Source organism: Corvus kubaryi, unplaced genomic scaffold (assembly GCF_017639235.1).
Source record: "Corvus kubaryi isolate FWS band 111438036 unplaced genomic scaffold, C.kubaryi_AGA036_p1.0 45094, whole genome shotgun sequence".
NCBI lineage: Eukaryota > Metazoa > Chordata > Aves > Passeriformes > Corvidae > Corvus > Corvus kubaryi.
In genome coordinates, this window is record NW_024581280.1 from 1 (window position 1) to 10,450 (window position 10,450).

A 10,450-nucleotide genomic window follows, 5' to 3' on the forward strand; every position below is an offset into this window, starting at 1 on the left:
CCTACAAGTGGTTGCCCGTCTACAATGCCGAGGTGGTGGCTGCCTACCGGGGAAAGAAGCGGAGTGAAGCTCCACCCCACATCTTCTCCATCTCTGACAATGCCTACCAGAACATGCTGACAGGTAGGGACCTTCTGCAGGGACCCCATATCCCCTGATCCTTTTCTGGGGAGCAGGAGATGTAGCACAGAGCCAAGGTGGGCTTCAGAACCTCATGTTTCTTCTCCTCATCCCACCAGATCGGGAGAACCAATCCATCCTCATCACGTGAGTGACATCATCTGTAAACATTGTCTTAGTCCCACTCACAGCGAAGATCCTCCCACCTGGCACATAGCCCCTCCCCTTCCCCCTTGAAGTCATGCCCACTGGCATGGCCAGCCCTTTATCACCATCTGGACTTGTCTGTGGAGGTCCATGATCCATCCCTCCCCAGTGAGTCCCTACCCCCAGCACCATAGCACCAGTATCCAACCATTGCTCTTCTTGGCTTCAGCGGAGAATCCGGGGCGGGGAAGACCGTGAACACCAAGAGGGTCATCCAGTACTTTGCTGTCATCGCTGCCATTGGTGACCGTGGCAAGAAGGAGATGGGGGCTCCGGGCAAGGTAAGGGCACTGGATGGGGGATGACGCCCTGGGGTGTGGCCATCATTCTGCCACCTGTCTGTCCACCCAATAACACAATCAACCACCCAAACAATTACCCAACCAAACACCCAATAATCCAACCAATAATCCAACCAACCAACCAACCATCTATCCAACCTTCCATTCATCTGTCTCATCCCCATCTACCCAATTACCCATCCCTTCATCCACAGATGGCATCAACCCACATCCCTGTCCATCAAACCAACCACCCATGCAAACCTTCACGGACCTCTGTGTCCTCCTATTCATCCATCCATCCATCCATCCATCCATCCATCCATCTCAACCTCACACCCTACATCTCCTGCCCCTTACTGTGAGAGCTCCCCTGACACTATCCCCCTCCACCAGGGCACCCTGGAGGACCAGATCATCCAGGCCAACCCTGCCTTGGAAGCCTTCGGCAATGCCAAAACTGTCCGGAATGACAACTCATCCCGATTTGTGAGTGTTGGGGGTGGAGTCTGTGAGAAGGGTCTATGGGGTGGAGTCCATGGGGAAGGGTCTCTGGGTTGGGATGTTCTGGGAGAAGGTGGCCACCTCCACCTCCTTCCACTACTCTTCCAGGGGAAGTTCATCCGGATCCATTTCGGGGCCACTGGGAAGTTGGCATCGGCTGACATTGAGACCTGTGAGTAGGTGGAGGGGTCCAAGAGAGGACATCTAGTTGTCCATCATCCCTCCCATCATCCATCTCTCCATCCACCTGCCCATCCTTCTCCTCATGCTACCATCCATCTACCCTTCCACATCCTCAAGCCTCCCTCCATTCATCCATCTGACCCTCCATCTCATCCCAACCTCCACCCATCTTCTCTTCATCCCCACTCCAGACCTCCTGGAGAAGTCCCGTGTCATCTTCCAGCTGAAGGCTGAAAGAAACTACCACATCTACTACCAGATCCTCTCCAATAAGAAACCAGAGCTACTGGGTGAGCCATGCTCCCAACCTACCTGCAAATACCTCACCCTGCACCCCTTTTTAGACCTGCCTGTCCCCAACCCCTTTTTCTCTTTTCAGACATGATGCTGGTGACCAACAACCCCTACGACTATGCCTTCATCTCCCAAGGAGAGACCACAGTTCCATCCATTGATGATGGAGAGGAGCTCCTGGCCACAGATGTGAGATGGGAGGCCACCAGGCAGTGTGTATGTATCCCTGTGGGCTGGAGAAGATCTTGACCACATTTTGGCCCCACAGAGTGCTTTCGATGTCCTGGGCTTCACCCCAGAGGAGAAAAACTCCATCTATAAACTGACAGGTGCCATCATGCACTTCGGCAATATGAAGTTCAAGCAGAAACAACGGGAAGAGCAGGCAGAACCGGATGGCACAGAAGGTTGGGTCCAACCAAGGTTGAGGTGGAAACTGGGGTGAACCCCATGATCCTTCCAGGTTCATATTTTCTCTTCTTTGTCCTCAGAGGCGGACAAGTCAGCTTACCTAATGGGGCTGAACTCGGCTGATCTTCTCAAGGGGTTGTGCCACCCTCGGGTCAAGGTGGGCAATGAGTATGTCACCAAGGGGCAGAATGTCCAGCAGGTGAGTAGGACGTCCCCAAAACCTCCTCCTTTTGGGGTGCAATCTCCAGCAATGAGGACACCATGAGACCCCTCTCACTGTTGGGATGTCCCTCTTCCAGGTGATTTATGCCGTTGGAGCCTTGGCCAAGGCCGTGTATGAGAAGATGTTCAACTGGATGGTGACCAGGATCAACAACTCGCTGGAGACCAAGCAGCCAAGGCAGTACTTCATTGGTGTGCTGGACATTGCTGGCTTTGAGATCTTTGATGTAAGCCCTGGTTGACTGTGTTGTGTTGACCCCACTGGGTGTTGAGTTAACTCTACTGGCTGGTCAGATGACCTTGTTTTCATTTGTGTTGACCCAGTTAGGGCTCAGGTTGACCCCACTGAACATATTAGGTGTTCTGTTGACCCCATTGTCCATCTCCTCTCTCCTTCCCCAGTTCAACAGCTTCGAGCAGCTCTGCATCAACTTCACCAATGAGAAGCTGCAGCAGTTTTTCAACCACCACATGTTCGTGCTGGAGCAGGAGGAATACAAGAAGGAGGGGATCGAGTGGGAGTTCATTGACTTTGGCATGGACCTCCAAGCTTGCATCGACCTCATTGAGAAGGTACCACCTCCCCCAGGGCCTCATGGGAGCTGAAGGGACTGCTGGGGAAGGGCCCTTTCTTGCCCAGGGACTCCAAAGTTTGCCAGTTGGGTTGTGCTTGGTGTCCTCCACCACCACTGAGGTCTTTCCTTCCCAGCCCATGGGGATCATGTCCATCCTGGAAGAGGAGTGCATGTTTCCTAAGGCCTCAGACATGACCTTCAAGGCTAAGCTCTTTGATAATCACCTGGGCAAGTCGGCCAACTTTGGGAAGCCGCGCAATGTCAAGGGGAAGCCAGAGGCCCATTTCTCCCTTATCCACTATGCTGGCACAGTGGACTACAACATCATCGGGTGGCTGGAGAAGAACAAGGACCCCCTCAATGAAACAGTGGTGGGGCTCTACCAGAAGTCAGCCCTGAAGCTCTTGGCCAACCTCTTTGCCAACTACGCTGGGGCTGATGCACGTAAGGGGTATCCTCTTCCTTAGCATCTGGGGTTCTCCCCACCCTGTCCCTGACCTATCTCATCCTTTCTTCTTCTCCAACAGCCGTGGAGAAGGGGAAAGGAGCTAAGAAGAAAGGTTCCTCCTTCCAGACTGTCTCTGCGCTGCATCGGGTGAGAGTCCAAGGGTTATTGGTGGACCCCAGGATGTGTGGGCATGGAAAACATGTCCTAGGGCAAGGGATGACCTTTGGTGGGACAGGCTGGGGGGGGTGTCTTCATTCCCTTCATCATCTCCTCCTCTATCTCTCAGGAGAATCTCAATAAATTGATGACCAACCTGCGGTCTACCCACCCTCATTTTGTCCGCTGCATCATCCCCAATGAGACCAAGTCTCCTGGTGAGCCAATCCCTGAGGGTTGATCCAGAGGACAGTGTTGGGCCCTTGCCAAAGGTGGTGGTGGGGAGCAGTGCTGTGGGGCAGTGCTGTGGGGCAGGCCTTGACTCACCAGTCTTGATGACCCACCAGGTGTGATGAACAACCCCCTGGTAATGCACCAGCTCCGCTGCAATGGGGTGCTGGAGGGCATCCGCATCTGCCGCAAGGGCTTCCCCAACCGCATCCTCTATGGGGACTTCCGCCAGAGGTAGGCACAGAGGAGAAAATATGGGGAGGTGGTGGACAACCCCACTGGGGATGATTTCAGGGTTTTCCTGTCCTCTCTGGTCACCAGGTACCGCATCCTGAACCCTGCTGCCATCCCTGAGGGGCAGTTCATTGACAGTCGTAAGGGTGCCGAGAAGCTCCTGGGATCCCTTGATATTGACCACAACCAGTACAAGTTTGGACACACCAAGGTGAGGTCACTTGGTCTCTGTTCCTGTGGTCCCACCATCCACAAGGCTTTCATGGTGGGACGAGATGGGCTCTTATGGTACACCCACATACTTGTCCACCTGCCCATCTGAGCTCCCTCCATCCACGCCACCACCCATCCCTCCACCACGCCTCCAAATCCCAGCAGCACTTATCTTCATCTTTCCTCAAAGGTCTTCTTCAAGGCTGGGCTGCTGGGGCTGCTGGAGGAGATGCGGGATGAGCGCCTGGCCCGGATCATGACTCGCTTGCAGGCCCAAGTCCGTGGTTTCCTCTCTCGTCAGGAGTTCAAGAAGATCCTAGAGCGCAGGTGGGTGGTGAGATGGAGATGGTGTTGTGTCCCTGTTGAGTGGAAGCCCCTGGTGACCCACATCTTGCTGTGCCTTCTCCAGGGACTCGCTGCTGGTGATCCAGTGGAACATCAGGGCCTTCATGGGGGTGAAGAACTGGCCTTGGATGAAGCTCTACTTCAAGATCAAGCCCTTGTTAAAGAGTGCTGAGACAGAGAAGGAGATGCAGGTGGGAGGAGGTGATGAGGCAGGCAGCTTGGAATCTAAAATGGGTTGGGTGGGGTTGATGGATGGAAGGGGTTGGATGTGGCTACTGGTCTCCTGGGCTCTGTTGCAGAACATGAAGGAAGAGTTTGGGCGGCTGAAGGAGGCCCTGGAGAAGTCAGAGACCCGACGCAAAGACCTGGAGGAGAAGATGGTCTCCATGCTGCAGGAGAAGAATGACCTTCAGCTCCAAGTGCAGGCTGTAAGTGACCTAGATGCCCCGGCCCTGCACTCCTTTTTCATTCCCTCAAACCAACTGTCCCCCTTCCAGGAGCAAGACAACCTGGCTGACGCTGAGGAACGCTGTGACCAGCTGATCAAGAACAAGATCCAGCTGGAGGCCAAGGTGAAGGAGATGACAGAGCGGATGGAGGATGAGGAGGAGATGAATGCTGAGTTGACAGCAAAGAAGAGGAAGCTGGAGGATGAATGCTCAGAGCTGAAGAAGGACATTGATGACCTGGAGTTGTCATTGGCCAAGGTGGAGAAGGAGAAACATGCCACTGAGAACAAGGTGAGCAAGGGGAGAGGTCTTGACCTCAAATTGTGGGGAATTGAGCTGACTCAAGCCAAAGTGAATAGCTCTGGTGAAGACCCAAGGCTCATTGGATTGGCATGCCAAGATTCATGGCTGTTTGGGCTGTAAAATTCAGAACTGGATGAGTTGAGTCATGAAGACCCAAAACTGCTTGGGTTGGGTTGTGATGATCCAAGGCTGGTTGGATTGCATGACCAAGACCCAAGGTTGGTTGTGTTTTCCTGCATCTCCTGACTTAGCTTCACCAAGAGCAAGAACAACCTTCTGTCTCTTGTCCTACCTGTGGTACAAAGCTGGAAGCCTGATATTTCTCTTCCTGCAGGTCAAGAACCTCACAGAGGAGATGGCTGGGCTGGATGAGATCATTGTCAAGCTAACAAAGGAGAAGAAGGCCCTGCAAGAATCTCACCAGCAAGCGCTGGATGACCTGCAGGCGGAGGAAGACAAGGTCAACACCCTGACAAAGGCCAAAGTCAAGCTGGAACAGCAAGTGGATGATGTGAGTATAGGCCACTCCCACAGGCACATAGCTGATCCCCACAGGCACATAGCTGATCCCCTGGGGTGTGGAGGTCCTTCTGGGGTGTGTGTTTGTGGGAGGCTGATGGATGTGTCTCTTCCTCACTTGCAGCTGGAGAGTTCACTGGAGCAGGAGAAGAAGATCCGGATGGACCTGGAACGGGCCAAAAGGAAGCTAGAAGGTGATTTGAAGCTGGCTCAGGAGAGTATCATGGACCTGGAGAATGACAAGCAACAACTGGATGAAAGGCTGAAAAAGTAGGAGCCTGTGCACTTGCTTATACTCTACCTGTAACACCTCTCTCCACTGAGCACTCAGGAGAATGAGTGCCTGGTGTTTTTCCCCACACCCAGGAAAGACTTTGAGCTCAATGCCCTCAACGCCAGAATAGAGGACGAGCAAGCAGTTGCAGCCCAGCTCCAGAAGAAGCTCAAAGAGCTTCAGGTGAGGTGGGCTTCAGCTTGGGGATCAGCCAGAAGGAGGAACTGGTCCTCCCCATTTTTATCTTCATGTCTTTTTGAGAAGGACCTAAACCAATGTGCCACTCACCTGAAATCAGAAGACTGTGGCATGTTGCTTGTCCCAGAATCTCTCTATCATTTTTTGCCTTGAAATGACTCATGGGCTCCTTGGCAGGTTGGCTTTCGTGGGAGTTGAGCCGAACCAAAGGGGCTGGAGGTAGGGGGAGCATCTTGGGTAGAATCATCTGAGCTGAGCAGACCATCTGGTTGGATCATGTTCATTCCAATGTCTTTAGAGAAGTTTGTGCTGAGCTGTCTGATCCAGTTAGCTCTAGGACTGGTTGAGTTGAATGTTCTCAAGACCAGTTGAGTTGAAGAATCTCAAGTTAATTTGAGAAGGTGGAGTGTATTCAAATAAGGCCAGGTTGATCTGGAGATCTCAGATCTTGACTCAGTTGATGAGAACTGGATGGGATCAAGACTGGTTGAAGTGAAGGGTCTACAACTGTCTGGGTTGAGCTGAAGAGTCTGGTTGGGTTGAATTGACTTAAAGACTCTCCAGCTTGATTGGTTGAGTTGAGTGGAGGAGTTGGGTGAAACCAAGTCTGCTGAAAACATGTTCATCTCCGGAGCACAGGCGCGGATTGAGGAGCTGGAGGAAGAGCTGGAAGCAGAGCGGACAGGCAGAGCTAAGGTGGAAAAGCTACGCTCAGACCTGTCGCGGGAGCTGGAGGAGATCAGCGAGCGGCTGGAGGAGGCGGGTGGGGCCACATCGGTGCAGATCGAGCTCAACAAGAAGCGGGAGGCAGAGTTCCAGAAGATGCGGCGGGATCTGGAGGAGGCCACACTGCAGCACGAGGCCACGGCCGCTGCGCTGCGCAAGAAGCATGCCGACAGTGTGGCCGAGCTCAGTGAGCAGATCGACAACTTACAGCGTGTCAAGCAGAAGCTGGAGAAGGAGAAGAGTGAGCTCAAGCTGGAGCTGGATGATGTTGGCTCCAACATGGAGCAATTGATAAAGGCCAAGGTAGGAAATAGGTCTCCAGCCATGAAGGGATAACACTTCCACTGTCCTCTCAAGGTTTCCTTTCATCTTCCTGCCCTTCCTGTTTGTAGGCCAACCTGGAGAAGATGTGCCGCACCATGGAAGATCAGATGAATGAGCACCGGACCAAGTCTGAAGAGGCTCAACGCATGGTCAATGACCTCACCACTCAACGAGCCAAGCTCCAGACAGAAAATGGTGAGGGGCTTGCTCTTTCCAAACCCAATTGCATATGTCTTGCCCAGTGGGGTGGCTTTGGGGTGTGTCCAGCAAGTGATTATCCACCATTCCACCCAACAGGTGAGCTCTCCAGGCAGCTGGAGGAGAAAGAAGCCTTCATCAACCAGATGACGCGAGGGAAACTCACATACACACAACAGCTGGAGGACCTCAAAAGGCAGCTAGAGGAAGAAGTCAAGGTAGGGCTTTGTTGGGGGGTCAGTGGGGATGAAAGACACCTCCAGTGTTAAGGATGCAGTTGGTTTGGGACCAAAAGGTGCATCATGACTCCGCCCTCACAGTAGGAGAAAATGAATTGAGGGTCCTCAGAAATTCAGTAGGGTTGGTATGTTACAAGGAGGTTGGGCTCGGTTGAGTTGAGTTGGGTTGGGTTGGTTGGTAATGAGGTTGTTGGAATTGAAGAATGCCAAGATAGCTCAAGTTGATGTGGACCCAACTTCTCCTCACCTCATGTGGCTCTCCCCTCCCAGGCCAAGAATGCACTGGCCCATGCGCTTCAGTCGGCCCGGCATGACTGCGACCTTCTGAGGGAGCAATATGAGGAGGAGACAGAGGCCAAGGCTGAGCTCCAGCGCTCACTCTCCAAGGCCAACTCTGAGGTGGCACAGTGGAGGACCAAGTATGAGACAGATGCCATCCAGCGCACTGAGGAGCTGGAGGAGGCCAAGTGAGTCATGTCTCCATGGAGGAAGATTCTATGAGGCAGGGGAGAGTGGAGACTCTTCCACTGTATAAGGATCTGGAGAATGTATGAGAACCTGGAGATGGTAGAGGAGATCCAGAGCAGAGCCTCAGCCAGCCAGTGGGTGGAAGAAGGTTTGAGTTGATCCACTTGGTCCATGGGTCACCACAGCAAGGTTTTCTCCCACGGTAGGAAGAAACTGGCCCAGCGGCTGCAGGAGGCTGAGGAAGCGGTGGAGGCAGTCAATGCCAAATGTTCCTCCCTGGAGAAGACCAAGCACCGACTGCAAAATGAGATTGAAGATCTCATGGCAGACCTGGAGCGGTCAAATGCAGCAGCTGCTGCATTGGACAAGAAACAGAGAAACTTTGACAAGGTGGGAGGACCAAGAAATGGTGGAAGTAGAAGGGTGGGAAGGGGGTAGAGAGATGTGGGTCCCATGAATCAAAGAAATCAAAGAAAGGCGGGAGAAGAAGTCCAGAAGAAAGGTGAACAACTTTCAAGGGCCAGATTTTAGCAGAGCTTCAAGTCCATACCAGGAGAATATTGGGGAAAGGAGGAGGAGGATGGAAAGAGGGTTCTTCATGGGCAAAGCAGCAGCTGAGCAGGTGATGTTCCCATAGATCTTGTCTGAGTGGAAGCAGAAATTTGAAGAGTCACAGGTGGAGCTGGAAGCATCGCAGAAAGAGGCCAGGTCCCTCAGCACTGAGCTCTTCAAGCTGAAGAACGCCTATGAGGAGTCGCTTGATCACTTAGAGACTTTCAAAAGGGAGAACAAGAATCTCCAAGGTGAGACTGTGGTCCTTCCCTGCCCACCTTGTGGTTTTCCATCACCTTCGACATAATCTGATGGCTTTTCATCCGAGCAGAGGAGATCTCGGACCTGACGGAGCAGCTGGGTGGCAGTCACAAGACCATCCATGAACTGGAGAAGGTCAGGAAGCAGCTGGATGCTGAGAAACTGGAGCTCCAAGCTGCACTGGAGGAGGCTGAGGTGAGCCAAATCACATCCCCATGAGTCCCCAGGTTGTCCTAGTCTTCTCTGTGGCCCTCTAATTTATCTCTGTCTCCACCAGGCCTCTCTGGAGCACGAGGAGGGAAAGATCCTGAGGGCTCAACTGGAGTTCAACCAGGTCAAGGCAGACTATGAGCGCAAGCTGGCTGAGAAGGATGAGGAGATGGAGCAGGCCAAGCGCAACCACCTGCGGGTGGTGGACTCGCTGCAGACCTCGCTGGATGCTGAGACCCGGAGCCGCAACGAGGCCCTGAGGCTGAAGAAGAAGATGGAGGGTGACCTCAATGAGATGGAGATTCAGCTCAGTCATGCCAACCGTGTGGCTGCCGAAGCTCAGTCCCACCTGAAAGGAGCCCAGGCTCACCTCAAGGTGGGATCACCCACCTCTAAGGAGGTCTTCCTAGCCCCTTGGAGCTGCTGGCTGATGTCCATTGTATTTATCCCAACAGGACACCCAACTGCAGCTGGATGATGTGGTGAGAGCCAATGAAGACCTGAAGGAGAACATCGCCATCGTGGAGAGAAGAAACAACCTCCTCCAGTCAGAGCTGGAGGAAATGCAGGCAGTGGTGGAACAGACTGAGAGGGCCCGCAAGTTGGCTGAGCAGGAGTTGATTGAGGCCAGTGAGAGGGTCCAGCTTCTCCATTCACAGGTGAGACATCACATGCCTTCAAGGAGAGACGTCACCTCCATCCATGGGTGTGGGCTTCCAATAGCTTGAGTTACCAACATCTCCAGATCCTTTAAGCCCGCAGAGTTGGCAGAGAGTAGGGGGGCATTAAGTACTGAGGGGGTTGAAGAAGGATTGGTCAGCACTTCAACAGACACCTCCTGAGATCCTCTCCTCTAACTCCAGAACACCAGCCTCATCAACCAGAAGAAGAAGATGGAGGCCGACGTCTCCCAGCTACAGACAGAGGTGGAAGAGGCCATCCAGGAGTGCAGGAATGCAGAAGAGAAGGCCAAGAAAGCCATCACTGATGTGAGTGCCATGCTGGGAACCAACGTCTAGGACACCTTCCACTGGAGGGTGATGGAGAGCACACTTTGGTCCTCCTTCTCTGCTTGCTTCTCTCCTTGGGCAGGCGGCCATGATGGCAGAGGAGCTGAAGAAGGAGCAGGACACCAGCGCCCACCTGGAGCGAATGAAGAAGAACATGGAGCAGACCATCAAGGACCTGCAGATGAGGTTGGATGAGGCCGAGCAGCTGGCCCTCAAAGGGGGCAAGAAGCAGCTGCAGAAGCTGGAGGCTCGTGTGCGGGAGCTGGAGAATGAGCTGGAGGCTGAGCAGAAGCGC

The 10,450-nt window shown here is 53.4% G+C and overlaps 1 protein-coding gene across 1 annotated transcript; it reads left to right on the forward strand.

The window, feature by feature from the left end:
- Positions 1-5: 5 nt before the first annotated feature.
- LOC121672229 (myosin-7-like) lies at positions 6-10,444 on the forward strand (the record flags this gene model as incomplete). The annotated part of the gene is made up of 34 exons (XM_042044808.1): positions 6-123; positions 240-267; positions 497-608; positions 1,005-1,097; positions 1,221-1,284; positions 1,487-1,585; positions 1,675-1,778; positions 1,858-1,996; positions 2,081-2,199; positions 2,300-2,449; positions 2,625-2,795; positions 2,932-3,241; positions 3,325-3,392; positions 3,532-3,619; positions 3,749-3,866; positions 3,954-4,077; positions 4,270-4,406; positions 4,489-4,615; positions 4,724-4,852; positions 4,922-5,164; positions 5,511-5,687; positions 5,820-5,965; positions 6,062-6,152; positions 6,807-7,196; positions 7,286-7,412; positions 7,515-7,633; positions 7,925-8,121; positions 8,329-8,512; positions 8,760-8,925; positions 9,006-9,130; positions 9,213-9,521; positions 9,601-9,804; positions 10,009-10,134; positions 10,238-10,444. Coding segments are annotated over 34 exons (5,109 nt in total), but the record flags the coding sequence as incomplete, so codon positions are not given.
- Between the last annotated feature and the right edge of the window lie 6 nt (positions 10,445-10,450).